The 17762-nt window shown below is 39.7% G+C and overlaps 1 protein-coding gene across 3 annotated transcripts in view; it reads right to left on the reverse strand.

Moving 5' to 3' along the window:
• LOC117523091 (signal-induced proliferation-associated 1-like protein 2) overlaps positions 1-17762 on the reverse strand; it is a 258904-nt gene that overhangs the window by 98872 nt on the left and 142270 nt on the right. For all 3 annotated transcript variants that reach the window (XM_034184507.1, XM_034184509.1, XM_034184508.1), the window contains exons 6-8: positions 16578-16681; positions 12448-12605; positions 11232-11808 (exon numbers count right to left, since the gene is read on the reverse strand). In XM_034184507.1, the coding sequence (XP_034040398.1) occupies positions 11232-11808; positions 12448-12605; positions 16578-16681 (839 nt within the window). The remainder of the gene's footprint in view (positions 1-11231; positions 11809-12447; positions 12606-16577; positions 16682-17762) is intronic.

The following is a 17762-nucleotide window of genomic DNA, read 5'->3' on the forward strand; positions in this document are numbered from 1 at the left end:
TCGCCAGTTTAATTGGAGTCCATCTGGGGTAGATTCGATTGATTGGACATGATAACAATCTTCTCCTGTGTTAATATTTAGATTTTAATACCTACACCTGTATATTATATAGTACCATATTTATTGTACATGTTGTTTATCACCCTTAATATTTAAATATAAGTTATATATATGATGTCTTATCTTCCTTATGTCTTATTATTTATTATTATATATACCTTTTCTTGAGCCGCTTGGGTGGGTAGGGAGAGTTCCCATGGGATAAAAAAGCTTTTCAACCTACCATCCCTGGTTTTCAAAACCAGGCACCTAAGTGGCTCTACTCTACTCTTTTATACTCTTCTATTTTACTCTTCTTTTTAGATACCTTAGAATTGGAATATAATATATATATATATATATATATATATATATATATAAGCTATACCTTACTGAATTTTCTTGATTTGGAAAAGCACACAACTGTCTACATATAAGGTCCCACAGTTGACAGTGCAGTTCAGAGCACAAACCAAACATGAAGTCAAAGGAATTGTCTGTAGCCCTCAAAGACCGGATTGTCTTGAGGAACAAATCTGGCGATGGGTACAGAAATATTTCTGCTGTTTTGAAGGTCCCAGTGAGCAGGGCAGCCTCCATCATTTGCAAATGGAAGAAGTTCGGATGGCAGCTTACAAAAAGGTACTTGAAGGACTCTCAGACCAAGACAAACAAAATTCTGGTCTGATGAGACAAAGATTGAAGTCTTATTGCCCATGGCATGGGCAACTTACACATCTGTGATGGCACCATCAATGCTGAAAGGTATATCCAGGTTTTGGAGCAACACATGCTGCCATCCAAGTAACATCTTTTTCAGGGACGTCTCTGCTTATTTCAGCAAGACAATGCCAAGCCACATTCTGCACGTGTTACAACAGCGTGGCTTCATAGTAAAGAGTGCGGGTACTACATTCCAGACGTGTTGCCCTTTGAAAATGTATGGCACATTATGAAGTGTGAAATACGACAACGGAGACCCCAGACTGTTGAACAACTTAAGTCGTACATCAAGCAAGAATGGGAAAGAATTCCACCTACAAAGCTTCAACAATTAGTGTCCTCAGTTCCCAAATGCTTATTGAGTGTTGTCAGAAGGAAAGGTGATGTAACACAGTGGTAAACATTCCACTGTCCCAGCTTTTTTGAAACGTGTTGCAGGCATCCATTTCAAAATGAGCAAATATTCACACAAGCGTTTATGCTTTATTGTGTTATCGGTGTATCATTGATACATTCATCTCTGTATGTTTATAATGATGTTGCAGAATAAACTCATTCAATCAATCATAAACAATATTTTAGTAATGTTCTGATCTGCAGGAGGCCATGTGTGTGCACATACATGAGCTTTGACAAGAGAAGAAGTTAGTTTTGAGTTAGAGGAACTTAGCATGCAGGTTGATGTCCGCGAAATGTCTTGTAAATCACTCCAGAGGTGTTATCAGGTTCCAAAAACAGTGTTTTCAGTTTTAGAAGTGTTTCTCACTAGCTTTTACATAATATATGAGAAACATGTTATATTTACACATCAACAAAGCGGTTTTGGAGCACTAGAGAGAGACCAGTGAATGGTGTCACGTTGCCGCTCTCCTATGATTGACTGTCACCCCTGTCCCTTTATTTAAAAAAAAAAAGATTTGCATGATTCATAGCATAAAATATGAAACAGAATGTGACTTTTTAACCTCTTTCAATATCTCTTTAAATAGGTTAACGTTAGCCATCTTTGAACTTGTCCAAGGTCTGTGTCCCAAGAATGTTCCCAGTGAATTTGAAGCCTCTGGCAGTAACAGGATTGGAATTATGCTGAGCACAGAGAGACAGACAGACAGACAGACGAACGGACAGACAGACGAAAAGCCTTCACAATACCGATGGCCATATTTGATGGCCTCGGGTAATGATGGAAAAGCTACTTTCTGTAATAAACTGCAGACGGAACACTATTAATCGCTCAGCCATGAGCACCCCATTCTGCTATTTGTTGGTGGTGGTGGGGGGAACTCACTGACATCTTGTTTGCTGAACCAATGGTAAGCTTGAAATTTTCTGAAATTAATGGAATGGTGAGGACATTACCACAGTACTGATCAATAAATGATGGACAGCTCACAGAAATAAAGCATTTTCTTTGTTGTTTTTTTTTAATTAAGGGTTGGAATAGGTAGTCAAAACTCAGTGCCCGGACCCGGCGCCACGAGGGGGCGTTTGGGGGTGGCACCCCCTCACGTCATCAACTTCGCCCCCTCAGATGTGAGAGTTATCAAAAATAAAAATAAAAAAGAAAGAAAAAGAAATACTGGAAAATATAGCGTCTCGCAGTTTCGCGGATTTTTTTAGTCCAATTTTGCATGCTTTTTTTTTTCTTTTTTTTTTTTGCAGCGCATTGTGCTCTGCGTCCTCATCAAGCAGGCCAGTGTTCTGTCGAGATGACGGGACACCTGTTGCGGCACCGCGAAGGGAGAGCACGTGCATTGTGTTCTGCATGTCTGTTTATAAGAATCTTCTCACCCAGAAGAAAACAGAGCGCCAACAACTACCCTTAACTGTATTCTTCACTCAGAAAAAGACACCTGCAGCGAGGTGTGAGTGGAAAAAGGCGCGACAGTGGCGCTGCGCCAGGACGAAGAGGCACGATCAGAGGAACTGTGAAATACTGGTCAGTCACTATTAATAATTTCTTATGTGTCCAACCTTGTAGGTTGATCGTTAAAATTAAATTCGTTAGTTCTAAAAGCCACCATAATTATTTATAGGAAAACGTTCTATTTTTATTTCTCAAACAAATGTTTGGGCCTGAAAACAGGTTGGTCTTATTTTTTTACTAAGGTTTGAACTTTGAGAGTGTTTACACATGAGAGAAAAGTGAGAAAATGTTAATGCCTGTTTGAGAAAAGTGGATAGTGTGTAGTGAGGGGTTTTACAGCCTTAAAACATCTATAATAATTGTAAAAAATAACGCTGACTACTTCACGGATTTCGCCTATTGCGGGCTATTTTTGGAACATAACTCCCGCAATAAACGAGGGACCACTGTATCTTAGACCCGTTGTGTGACTGTCATGTCCAATTGCGCTGTGTTTGTGCTTGTGATGGAGGGCTGTATGTGGGGTTAATCTACTGTCTCGTGTCGTTTCTCAGATCAGTTGTTGGTTTGATTTTGTGGTATGCAGGAGATCACTTGACCGAGGGTCTATACGTTCAAATAATAATTAAAAAATACTGTCATCACTCTTTACTCTTAGGCTGAGTCTCAATTCTACCCCTTGGCCCTTCCCCTTACCCTCCATTTTGCGCGGGCACGAGAGACAGAGGGGTGTCTCAATTCTCTTTTAGTAGCGAGGCGGAGGGGTAGGCGGAGGGCTTCAAACCCCTCCGTTTGGAGTGAATCTGGATGCACAGTCCGTTTGGAGGGGTAGGAGGAGCTTACCGCTGTCTCCGAAAAACAAACATGGCGCCGAAAGAGCCGCACAAATGAAGCGGCTTTCATTACAAATTACGCTGTTTAGAAAGTTATAACTTGCCAAAAAACTTTACAGACAGTTGTCTATGACAGCAATATGTATGCTGCTGGATGCATGTTGCATATATTGTCGTTCTGAAGAATATCGTAACGTCGCTCGTGCGCTGATGCGTTATAATGCACATACACACGAACGCTACGATAAGACACTTTTATATCTCACAACGGAGAAAATCATGATAAAGGATAAGCATGTTAATTTGTATGTTCATAAATCTTTGCATAATATCAACCCCTGCTGTTGGATTTCAAGGTCTGTAACGTGTGTGTATTTAGTAAACAAACGGGAGCCCTGAACACACTCGTCTCCTAATAAGCTTTCAGGCAGAAAATGAGGAGAAGTTTCATCAATGGAAATAAGTTGGAAAATATATACAGACGCACATGTACATGTGTAACATATAACCTGACGTTCTAATAGACTACTATTATTTGTCAAGGAAATTTCTAAAGGAAATAGGGCTGGATGCAAAAAATGGGAGAATTTGAAAAAGAAATATAAGGTTAACAGAACTAGATGCAGCCCATAAACATACATACAGGTGCTGGTCATATAATTAGAATATCATGAAAAAGTTGATTTATTTCAGTAATTCCATTCAAAAGTGAAACTTGTATAATGTATACATTCATTGCACACAGACTGATACATTTCGTGTTTATTTATTTTAAATAAATAAACAGTTTTCCTGTTTTATCATTAGTATTTTATGATTGTGTGTCTTTTTTATTATTTTTATTATTTTACTTCTTTTACTTATTTATGTTTTAAAATTTTTTTATTGTGTTTTAATCTTATTTCATTTTATTCTGCTTTTAAATTATGTTTGTGAAGCGCCTTGAGGCGATTAGTCATGATTTGGCACTATATAAATTAATAAATTATCATAAATTATTTTAATTACTAATTCATTAATTACTAATCAACCAATTAATGATTAATCAAAGAATATTAATTATTATTATTGATTGATTACTAGTATCATTAACATTAATAAATTACTAATCAATTAATTATTAATAATAATTATTATTATAAATTACAAATTAATTAAATTAATTAACATGACATGATTGCAATGTGTCAAAGAAATCTGCGACTTCTATTTCTTTGCATTTACGCAGAAAGGCGAGAAAATAAAAGCGCAAACAGGCTACTGCAACAAGTTGCATTTCGGTTGCCATGTTAACAAAAAGTGAAGACGGCCGTTTGACACCGGCAGTTTTTTTTTCTCCTAAGGCGGAGGGGTGTCTCAATTCATAGGGCTGGAGGCATACGCCTTCACCTTACCCCTTGTTTTAAAGGGGTAGGCGTAGGGGTAGGGGTAGCGCCAAGGGGAAGGGGTACAAAAGAGAATTGAGATTGGGGGTTAGTTAGTCTCTTACAACAGTGTAGCCTAAATATACGAGCTTTCTAGGAGCGCACCCAATTCATTACGCACGATCAGAGGCAGGTACCCTCCGGTGCGCACTTTTTGTGTGTGTGTGTGTGTGTGGGGGGGGGTGGGGGGGGGGGGGGGTGATAAAGTCATCGCCCCTTAATATTTTTTTTCTGGTGCCAGGCCTGTCAGTGCCGCTAACATTTAATAAATATTTGGACGCTTAATAAGAAAAAGATTAACTAAAGATTATGGGAACCAGAAAAGGAAAAGCAAGCTTATATAACAACACAGTGGATGGAAGGAAGGCACTGGATCTGTGTATGTGCTTTGACCTACCTTTTCTGAACTACAACCATGTGTACACATGTGTACTGATGATCAAAATAGAACTACAGGACAGGGATTAGAGGACTTGGACAATGTAGGTAGCACTCCTCTCTGCAGGAGTGAAGCCAAAGGTTGTCTATTCTTAGACTGTCTGGCATTAAATGCATCTCTCTGTCCTCTCTTCCCCTAAAAAACTGGGTTGATATCCTATTTTATCTGCCTGCACTTGCAACTACACATTACCCAATTGAAGATAAATGTAGGGCTGGGTACCGAACTTCGGTTCTTTTCTGGCACCGACCGAAATGCTTCGATAGTACCAAGTATCGAAACATGCCTCGTCTTTCGGTGCCAAGGTTCGGTACCCAGAGTTTAATGACATGCAAGAAGAGCAGTCCGCAGCCATTCTCCTCTCAGCATTTAAGTCCACCTGTGGATGTTATGGCCCAGTCACAACGATTCGTGAACGAAGGGAAAAAGTAAAAAAAGTCACAATTAGTTGAGAAAAGGTGGATGAAAGAGCCTTAACACCGAACAGCCTGCGAAGCAAGAGCGCAAAAGGGACGAAACAGGAACTTAACAAAACCGAAGCTCACGATCTCGATGCTTTAACGAAACGTGCCTGGACACACATTGGAGCAGTGTGTGTCTGCATCTCTGAGTTCCAGGACTTGGCTCTGGGACGGAGCTCATAGCGCCTGAGTCCTGGAGAAACTGCAAACAGAAGCTGTGGAGATCTGTGTGCACGTCGGTGGACCACCTGCTCTGGTTCCTCATCCAGAACAAAAGAGGGATCATCTCCATCATCATCAGAACCCTCACTGTCTGCTGCGCGCTCCGTCCATTTAAAAAAAAAAGTGTGCCGTGGTCACTGCTGTATCACAGTATTATGTTCTAAGCCATATATATTGATTTATAACAGAGAACTCTCAAAAGGGAGAATAAATATAAATATAAGTGTAAAGATGATTGAATATATCAGAGCAGTAAATTAATCAGTGCATGTGAACGCGCGCATTGACTCACATGTGCGGTTATTCCACCAGCTGATCACTGATCCACGTGAATTCTTCCTTCCAGAACAGCTCTTTATATAATCATTTTGAGTCATCTACCCATTGCCACATGTACAGAAGGACTGGATTATCATTCCTACACTCATATTGTTATATTTAATACAAAATAATAAGCGCATGCAGGAGCTGCTGCTGCTAATGCTGCATTCAAGTACCGTCGGAAATTACACAACTTTTTTGTTGTTTCAAATTCAACAGTTGCTTGTGGCAAAATAATTAATTATATCCACACAAAAGATTAATTCTGGCCTATGTAATGTGCCTGAGCCCAGTGAAGCTGACCCCCCACGCTGATAAAAAAAAAATCCAAGCAAGCAGGCTGAGTTTGCCCTGTAATTTCAAACGGTACATGAACGCAACAGCAGCCTCAGCGCTCACAGACTGGCTTCTGCACTGTGTGAAAACATTCAGCCGGTTGAACGAAGTCAAATTAAACAATAACGTTACAAAAACTAAACAAACTATTAAAAAACGTCAAGAACGACAGCAAAAGGAAACAGACGAACTGAGGTTTTCGTTGCCCTTCGTTCAAATTTTTCAACAGTTTAAAAATCCTGGCGAAGCGCCAGCTGCAGGAACAAAGCTGCGCAAAGGTTAAACAATGCCAATGAAAGTCCAGATTTCTTGTTTTGTCAGGGCTTCATCACCCTTTGTTAAGTGCCGTGTGACTGGGCTATTACAGAGCACAAGCAGCTTGATTCAAAATCACCACCGGACACTGCTTCAACTGCAACTTAATACGCTTTGAAACTTGAAGCAATGAAGTACTGTTCCAACCTGCTGCTTCAGTTCTTTGCTTCGCTGCCTTTCAGAAGCAGCAAATCCGCGTCTTAACCCATTTCAGAGCCATTAAAATATGCCAATCGTGTGTCACTTTTGTGTGGATTAAAGTCACTAACTGGGACTCCTGTCTTGTTGCGAGAAAGAAAAGTTCGGTTCAAACAGCTCCAAATGCTGCGCAGCTCTCTGCCGAGCAAGTCACGTTAGAAAGCTAGAGTCCGGTCAGAATTAATAACTTCAAAGCAAATCGCCGTTTAAATCAAATGACACCTCTTTCCAAATGTTGTAATACAAACAAAAAACTGCAATGATCAAAAGTTTTTTCCTCCTAAAATGAGACGTTCTGCACTGACGTGCAGCAGCCAGCTGAGCTCAGCTCAGATTCTATTGAGAGACATTCATGCCAAAATGTCTGAAAGGAAATGCTTTTGACAAAAACTACAGTGTTTTCAAGTGTTCTTTTGCACTGGAAATTATTTGTTGCTTACTTTTTCTGTAAGAAAACTGCTTGGAGTGGAAAATTACCAAAGCTGAAAAATAAAATGTAATTTTCCCTTTGTTAGAATTTATCTTATAAATTGGTATTGAAAAAAAGTGTCTTTCAGGAACCGGTATCAAAGTGGAGGTATTGAAATTGGTACCGGTATTGAAAATTTCTGATTGATACCCAGCCTTAGATAAATGCAAATACTCTAAATTTTGAAAATTGTTTATTGTAATCATGAACATCTGTAATTGTGGTTGATTATGCATCTTTACTGTAAGTATGTGATGAAGCAAAGAAAACTATCACCCTCTTTGACAGACTTCCCTTAAACACTTCATTTTTAAAAGACACTGCTGCATAAACTGAAGAACAAAGGCTTCATCTGTCTTTCAAGTATCTCTCATAATAGAGGAGGTCACCAAAACAAAGGGGAATATGAAATAATGCACTACCAGCTAGGGGTGACGGAAAAAAAAAAATCGATTTACGTCCGAATCGCGATTCTTATTTATTCCGATTCTGAATCGATCCAAAATGTCCAAGAATCAATTTTTAAAAGCATTTTTTAAAACATTTTCTTGCTTACTCGCTGCGTGTACTGTTTGTCAGGCAGTGGCTTCCGTACTACAGCGTCCCCGCGAGGGGAAGGTCCGGCGTGCTTCAAACACTTGCGAGTTGCAGAGTTCAGTGACTGTAGCTTAGCATGGCGGATGAAGAGCTAATTCAGCCAGCACCGTCTTTGCTGCAGGCAAATGTTTGGGCGCATTTTGGATTTTATTATTTTCTGCGTAAGAAGGAGCTTGACATGACTTATGCAGTGTGCAAAATCTGCAAAATGAAAGTCAAGTACTTCGGAAACACTTCAAATCCGCAAGCCCACATGCTACGCCATCACCCGGAGCTAAAAGAGGGGAGCAGTGGTATCTGCCGACTACTGACCAGCGCTTAGCTAAACTGCCAGCCAACTCCGAACGAGCAAAGCAGATAAGTAAATTTACATCTAGAATCACTTGATTAACCTTGTAAAGCTGCATTTTCTTAAACATAAACATTTTTTAAGTAATATAACTATTTCTCAGAGCTCTTTGAATCGAAAATCGATTCTGAATCGAATCATCACCCCAAGAATCTGAATTGAATCGTGAGTTTTTGTATGATTCACATCCCTACTACCAACCATTCTGAGTTTTGAGCCGGATATACAGAATTAGCATACATATCATGTTAATGACAACCACTTTCCAAAGTATTAGGACTGTTTTATGTTCTTAACAAGACGCACTTGAAACGCCCATTGCCCCTCAAGTATTTACACGCCCCAAACGAATTAAAACCCTAATTAAAATATCAACATATTTCATCATATCTGTTTCAGCACAATAAATATACATCAAGCATTCTTGAGTTATTTCAAATCAGCAAAGTAATTAGGATGTTTGTGTAAATGCTATCGTAAAGCATTCTCCAGTATTGTCAGACAGTAACTTCATTTTCATTGCTATGCAAATATATGCACAAACAACCCTGAATTGTAATCAATTCATCTAATTCCCAGGAGGTACCTATGGTGTACAAATGAAGTGTCTAATATGTATAGTTAATTTGTTGTGTTCAGAAGAGTAATTACTTCATCCTCATTAATACAGAGATGAAGTGATGCCTCAAAATCTAATCAGCTCATCTGCTCCCCAGGGGTAACCTATGTTGTAAGCACACAGCACCAACCACGTTGTATACAGTTATGAAGTTAGTCTTTTTTTAGAATTAGACAAAACACTTAATTGATTAATATCCAAATATATACACCAACCAATCCTAAAATCTAATAAGGTCATGTACTACCCAGGACGTACCTATGGATTGATCATTAAGTCTTCACCATGCATTGTTTTTGAGTTACCATGCTCATAAGACTGGCACAGGCCGATGCAAGCATGATGACAAAGTCCTGGGATGTGTACAGTGGTGGATCAAAAACTTATTTACTCAGTCCATATTTCAACATTTTTTTCTTCTGAGTTCAACTTTCCAACATGACACCAGCATTGCTGATGGGGGAGATCTTTTGTTGGTTCTATTAACAGTGATGTGAGTGGCTCTTTAAAGAAAATAAAAATTCTGTAAATTTCATTCATGACCTCGCAAAGACTGCAGTACCTAGAAGGGGGTCTGCAGTACCTCACTCACTCATCTTCAACTGCTTAGTCTAATTAAGGGTCACGGGGGGCTGGAGCCTATCCCAGCAGTCATAGAGCATGAAGCAGGGTACACCCTGGACAGGACACTAGTCTGTCGCAGGGCCACATATAGACAAGCAAACAGACTGACACCTGCACGCACACCTATGGCTGCCTGGTCTGCAGTACCTACCCCACCAAATTTTTTTGAAATATTATGTGCAATTTTGTGCATTCTGGTGCAATTCATAAGCTAAATGAAAGATATTTTTCCTATTATTTTCTTGTTCATTTTATTTATAAAAAACATATTTTCCATATTGGCAAGATTTATTTTTAGCCCAAAGATAGATTTTGATAGAAATATTCTGTATCATGTCAACTGAAAAGGAATTAATGGAGAATTCTGCCATTTGTGCCTTCAACAACTTACTGGGTGTGTTAAAAATGTCACAGTTTTGGTCCTTCTCCTCTAATCAGGCCCACTTGAATTTATTCTTGATTGAACTGTTGCACTTTAAATGCAACAGAACAACGCAGCAACTGCAGAACAACGTTTCCATCCACGATTTGCTTTGTAGTTTCAACACAACGCGGTTGTTTTCAGAACACCACAGACTTTGTGGTAAACTTCGTAACATTATCACTCTATCACTCATTGGCTGCTGCCTGTATGATCGGCGGCTCTTGATAAAGGGGACTGCACGGCACTGACGAAAATGGGCAAATACAAGACTTCATATCCACTATGGTGCCTCATCTGAGAAGTTGCTAATCAACTTTCCAAACAACACATTATTCCAGTAAACACATACCTGAAATCTGACCAGAAAAACAAGAAAAATAAATATATAAACGAATAAATAAAATAAAATACAATTATGTCATGGACAGAACAAAACAGACTTCCGATAATTTCCAGAAGACTAACAACACTGTATAAAGCACATAAGAACATACCACTGCAGCAGCATATTCTCACAAATTGCATGTCACTCACTCACTCACTCACACACACACACACACACACACACACACACACACACACACACACACACACACACACACACACACACACACACACACACACACACACACACACACACACACACACACACAAAAAGAAAAAGAAAAAAAATTGAGAAAAAAGGATTGATACTGAGAAGGTTTCAAATTACACAATCAGCAAGTTGACTTAAATGTTCTGTCAGAATGAAGTGGACGCAATGAGACTGAAGAAATGTTGTGTTTGTGTAGGTACAAGTGCACATTAGTGCAAACCATCTTTGAGTCTGGGCTCCATCTCGACCATCAATTAGTCACAGAGGATGAAAACTAATAAGTACTTACTGTACAGATGAAGAGGGATACCGTTTAATCAAACTTTATAAACATGATCAATTATGTTATGTTATATTTTAGTTTTGAGGGTCTTACCTCTAGTCTTTGGACCATCTCCCTGATGTCTTCTCCACAGTTGTCATGTGCAGACAGCATGATACACTCCCCTCTCTCATAGAAAATCTTAATGCTCATAATCCCTGAGGTCCAGCCAATGACGTCACGACATGAACAATTAAAAACAACATTTTTTGATTCTTCTTCAATAAGCACAATGAACTCGTTGGATATGCCAAGCAAACAGTCTACGTCCACAGATTGGCCAAAGTCCCGGGCGCAGACACTCCACGTGATGGCCCCGACGCTGAACACATGAGCATCTTTCCTGGGTTTAACCTTCTCCTTCTTCTTGCCTCCGAGATTGATGAAGCTGAATTTCACAGCAGAGTCAATAGTAGCTGTGCTAACAAAGTTTTCTGCTAAGTCCTTCAGGTACTCCTGTCGTGTACGCGTTGCCATGGCTCGAAACTTCTCGGATTTGTGTGCTGCATTTTCTCCGTTGATGACCTTGGCAAGCAGGAAGTCCCTGAAAACTGCAGACTTTGGGAAAGTCACAGCTTTGGGAATAGGAGGCCCAAATGGAGGAACATCTTTAGATCTGGACACAGCCACGCTGGAACGCAGGATGAAATTAACATGTCAAGTGTGTACGATGACACGAAAGAGAAACTATAAGAAGTGCCAGAGTATTAAACTGCATGTATAATGAACATGGATTTGCAGAGTGTTGAAATCATGTGGCTTACAGGGAGATTATTTCTCGTGGAAAGACTGAGGAGCTCAGACTAATCTTCCTCTGTTCAACAAACTCTCAGTTATTATTAGCAAAGAGTCATTTTGACTGTAGAAACACTTGAGGAGAGCTATAAGTCAATTTCAAGGTGTCTCTGAAGATAATAACTGTATCATCAATAAACAGATCAAAAGAGCCCTGTGATTCTTGCACAGCACTATAAAGTCATCACAGAAACCACAGAAAGCACTCAGCAGGATATATTACACCTTCAAATTAAGTCTCTTAAAAGTTCATGTAGCACTCAAAAGACATCAAAACACATCCGTTTGCTTAAACTGCCATCTGAATATTTGTTTGCTTTTTATTCCTTGGGGATGTGCTGCAATATTCAGTGGTTCATTTCAATGCCACCAACTTCAGATGTTTTATCTTTCACTCCGATCCTGACAGTTTTTAAGCTTAATGATGCAACTTTGGGAAAGCTGTGCAGGTGTGGTGAACATGTGGTGTATTTACCTGTAGCAGACATTATCAGTGCAGGGGTTGTGGACTTTGACGATGACAAACACATGTTGAAAATGAGAGCGGATGTTTTTTGGAGTAAAAGGAAGGGCCCCAGGCTCCTGGAATACTATGGTGACGATGTCATTTCCAATATGCCTCTTTCTTAGCAACTTTAAAAAGAGGGAGATGTCACATCAGATATAACAACAAAAAGGAATTACAGAAAGGTGAATACCAAAACTGGTACAAAAGGACTTAAATCTTGCACATGTCAATTTCATTCATTATTTAGATGAACCAAGTCACAAACAGTGGTGGGCACAGATAACCAAAAAATTAACTTTGATAACAGATAATCAGAAAACTGAAAAGTTATCTTTGATAAAGATAAACCGACAAACCACCCAAAAATGTATCGGAAGTTACAGATAACCGATAAATTCCAGTATTGTCTCTGGTACATTTGCAACTACTAACAAGCTGAATTTGAGTTTTAACATTATGATCACTTTTGGAAGCATCAAAAGCGACAAAAGACCCAAACAATGAGCCAGTACTTCTATGATTGAACATGCTACCCCTGCTGGAAGCTACACGGCTACACCACAGAAGCACCCTGAGAGCAGCCACAAAGCCAGCTCTCTACCAATCACAATGCTCCGGTCAGGCGGAGGTCTTGAAAAATAAATAAAGGCATGCTGACTTATGGTTTTGTGTGAATACTGATAGAATAACTCCATTAATGTCAATTCTGTCATTTGTACAATGTTAAAATATAACGTATATCTTTTAATGTTGAATAATGTACTAATTCTGAGGTTTTGTAACAAACAGACAGATAGCAAAGGATTCTGGGTAAAAGTGCCTCTGCTAAACACTGATTGGTTCATGTCGTGGTCGTGTGTTGGTGTTTACAGATAAATGTGCTTTTGTAAAATATTCCATTTTTTATTTGTAAAAACAGGCATTTTTACGGAGCCCTGGAAGTGTCATCGCAAAATGTTTTGCATGTGGAGAGAATGTGCGCACGTTTTATGATGTTGTAAAATGTGCACTAAATATTGTCTCGACACATAAATGTTGGCTTTACACTGTGCAAGTTTTTGCCCTTTTTCAGCTGATTTTTCATTCGTGCGAGAATTTTTTGGACCGAGTTTCAGGGTAATCGCGCGTCCTGCATCGTGTAGTGTACATGGAGTAACAAGTTGCGTTCAACATCTCACAACCACCTCCTGATCGCCGATCGTATGGTCAAATGAAAATCAAACCTGTTTGATATTATTCTGGTCGGCTGTCGTGAGTGTATCCTGCTGCTGAAGAGCTATAAGCATCCAACCGCTCGCACTGTGCATGTGCAAACACCGCAGAGCTGTCTTGTACTGTTTTTTGTTGTCGTTTTGTTTTTAAACTTAATTTGTAAAAAAAAAAAAAAAAAAAAAAAAAAAAAAAAAGCCATTTGCAAAGCCAGAAAGTTGATTTGACAACCATCTGATATAACCGGGGTCACAATAAATAGAACACTGCCATCTACTGGTGCCCAGATGCTTAGTACTTAGGGCGAATACTGTCATGAACACTACTGGCCAGTAGATACAGTAGAGGCCTTGAAAACTTGCCAAAACAAAATTCCAGATAATCCGTGTCTGCTACATTTAAGATGCATGGAATTTAACAAACGCAAATACAATAACGTCTATAAACCCAGAGAATATATTCACGAGAGTTTTAGGCACTAGAATTTAAAGCTGCTGTCCGTGGAGCCTGAGCAGTGTCTGAAATGCATTTGTCCTGTCATGAACGTACTGAGATTACCCTATCTTACCCATAATGCACTGCTGGGCACAGCATGTGCTCACAAAACCTTAAAAATTAGCACATTACTTTAAAACTAAAACATATATCTGATATTTTCATTTTATAAAACTTAAGACATGACAGTAATTTTAAATAACTTGTCCAAAATCAGTTTGGTTAAAATTTGAACCATAAGTTAAAAATGTATGCCTCTGGATGACTTGGGTGATATTGCCAGTGTATCAGTATGGTGTTAAAGAAAATTATTATTATTTTTTTTTGTGACCAGTTCTCCTTTGTCTGCAGAGGACAGAGTGGTTTTTCCTGAAAACAGCTCTCTTCTATTTGCAGAGAGTAGAACTATACATCTCTTAAGAAGCTTTTAACAGGTAGGTCTCAACTGATTTTAAATTTTAAAAATGTTTGCTGCTGTTCAGCTTGGTTTACTACGTTATCAGTCTAAAGGTTATCGAACGACAATTTATCGGAAGATAATTAGTCCGATAATGGTTTTTAAAGTTATCTAAAAAGATAATCCGATAATGAAAACATTATCTTCAATAATTATCTGTTATCGGATTATCGGAAGTGTGCCCACCACTGGTCACAAACCTACATGTTTTATGTCCTCTGACATTTTTGTGCTGTCAAGCTAAATATTATGCAATCACTACATTTATGACAACAAACCTTTCAGAGAGCAGACACAGCTAACAGTTTTAGTCATTGTCAGGATCACAGCTCAACATGTGGACCATAAAACGTGCCTATTAATGGGACTTTTTGGGTGAAAGGGATATTAATGTTAAAGACCATATGGACTGCCTCTAGAGTTACATTGGAAACTGAATTAATGTCACTTGTAGTTAGCAGAAAGACTCAACAATGGCCTGAAACAACCAGGATTAGATGAGCAGAGGCGGATGGAAAACGATGCAGGGATCAATCAGGAGACCTGCTCCTCAGCTATTTGAAGTTTACCCACAAAAATTACATTAAGATGAATACAACAAGCAACACAACTGGAGGTCAACATATGAAAAAGAAAGCCTTTAAAGTTCACAAATTAGAGGTTTGTATATGCAAATTACATATTAGGTGATATTATGGTGATTTGACACAACTGAATAGAGTCTGTTCACTGTAGCAACTGCCACTCATTCATCAGGCAACCCTGGGGATGACTAAACCAAAACTAGGTGTATCCACCCACTGAGATCTGGCCACTTCTAGGTCTCTGACCCTCAGAGGGCACAGCCAACACAATGCAAAGCTTTCCAAGTTCCCTCGCAACAGTGGCAGATGGTCCAGATGTCAACCAGCAAGCGTTACATCAGGTTTAGACCTGGATGCCTCTATGTAGTGGACGACCCCTCACATCTTTAAACAGAGGTGTCTGGTGATGTAGGAGAATGAAGGTCCAAGTCTTTTGGGTTTTGGTGCTTCCTACTTAGAGTATGTTTATGAGAGTTGGATACTAACTAGCAATGTAACGCGACAGTTGGATGCCTTTGGTACTAGGTCTCTTTGGACAATACTTGAGGACCAATGGAAGAATTTTGTGTCAAATGAATGATCACTTAGGGAGACTCAGACAGGGAGTACGTTGCATTTGGAAGGAACATCAGCTATGACATTTCCACCATGTGGCACGTTTTTCTGGGCATGAGTCAGCATGGAGGTGCCTCAGTAATGAGGACCCCAACAACTGGAAAAGTCCAAGGGAACACCCACATTTCAGCTAGTTGTGGCAAATTTTGAGAGGTTGGGAAGGACTGATGTATGCTTGGGCGGTTGCCATCCAAGACCCAAGGACACAAAGTGGTTCCATCGTGTGGTTGGAACACCAATGCGCAGCCCCAGTACATGCTCCCACACCTAACCTAGTAGCGATTGATTGTAGACCTTACCTTACACTAATAGCTTCCTTCCACTTCCAATATCATTAAGCATATGTTTCTATGCAATCAATGCAGCTGGTGAACCTGTGTAATCACGGATTTATGGGACCACTGTGTGAGAGTTGAACACTAGGTTGATTCCACTTAGTAACACAGAGGCACATAAAGATCCATCTAATAATGTCACATCAGGTGTAACCCATGTGGATGAAATGATTACAATCTGAGTCTGTGGAAATGTTACCATGACTAAGTTAATGCTTTCAAATAATAAGTCATTACTGTGGTAAAATGAGCCTCTGGAAAAGATTGGCAGACCTTTGGAATGAAGATATCCCAAAATTAAACTGTACAGTAACATTCATTCAGCACTATTTTGTCACAAAGTAAAACAATGTTGATTTTATGCTAAAAAGGGACACAGTTTGAAGTGCAGACTTTACTGACCTGCTGTCTGTTGTTTGGGGTGTAGGGAAGCATTGTAGAAACATGAAACATCAGCTCATAGTCTTTATAGGTGGTGTAGAGAGAGTAGGTGCCTGTAGAGTCCGCTGCATCACAGTACAAAGAAGTCAGTGTCACAAACATCACGACAGCATCTTTTTACATTAGCAAGCCAGTGATCCACTCCAAAATGCTTCAACAGCCACACAGAGGACACTAAAGTCCAAAGTCCTCTTGGCTATCTCCTCACCCCCCAAGAATATCACACTCTCTTTTGCTCAGGTAAAGGCTGCCTGTCATTCAGAACTCCTCATGCCAGGTTGCGCATGCCATGGGAGGTCCTCTTCTGAGAGACGAGAGAGTAGAGGCTGAACCCGCGGGTGGTGACTCAGAATTGTGAACAGTCTGGAGAAGCAGTGGTGTTTACCCTGAGGGTCAAATGCCACTGCCAGTTCTTCTCATTACCAAATCATAATGTTCCTGGGAATGGATGCTGTAACTCATCCACAGCCAGACCTACTTCGATATGTTTGCTCCAGTGGAATTAATTCTACCTGTCTTAGAGAATGTGTGTCAGCACATCCTGTCCTTAATACTGGTGGATCCCCAGTGGTCACACCCAAATCATCGTAAGCCGAGGTGATTAGTCTTCTTTCAGCAAATCATTGGGCAATCTGGTGAGGTGAAGTGGTTTACTCCCAACCAAAGCTGTGGCATCTCCACACCTACCCCTTGAAAGATCAAATGTGACTGCCAGCAACTTGCCCCAGAATGAGTCAACTACAAAGCAAAATGCTAGAGGCTCTTCTACTAGAGGTCTATACGTGTATAAATGGATGGTAACTGAGTAATGGTGCAAGTATACAACTGTGCTTCCTTTACAATGTTCCATTTATGAATGTTTTCACAATCCTGCAGGAACTGTTCATGAAAGCATTATCTTTATCCACAATGGGTTTAGACATGCCGCTGTATCTGCCTGCCATGCTGGGTTGAATAACGATACTCCGAGAACTCATCTGTTTGCTGTGCAATTTTTTAAAGAAGGCCACAGGAATGTGAAATTAGTTGTCCAGACTCTTTGAGATCATCCTGTTAAGCCACTTCACTTGATAGATTTGAAGTTTCTTTCATATAAGATGGCACTACTCCACAAAGCGAGTAGGTGACAGCCATGATTTGTCTGCA

The sequence above is a fragment of the Thalassophryne amazonica genome, chromosome 13 (genome assembly GCF_902500255.1).
Source record: "Thalassophryne amazonica chromosome 13, fThaAma1.1, whole genome shotgun sequence".
Classification (NCBI taxonomy): Eukaryota; Metazoa; Chordata; class Actinopteri; order Batrachoidiformes; family Batrachoididae; genus Thalassophryne; species Thalassophryne amazonica.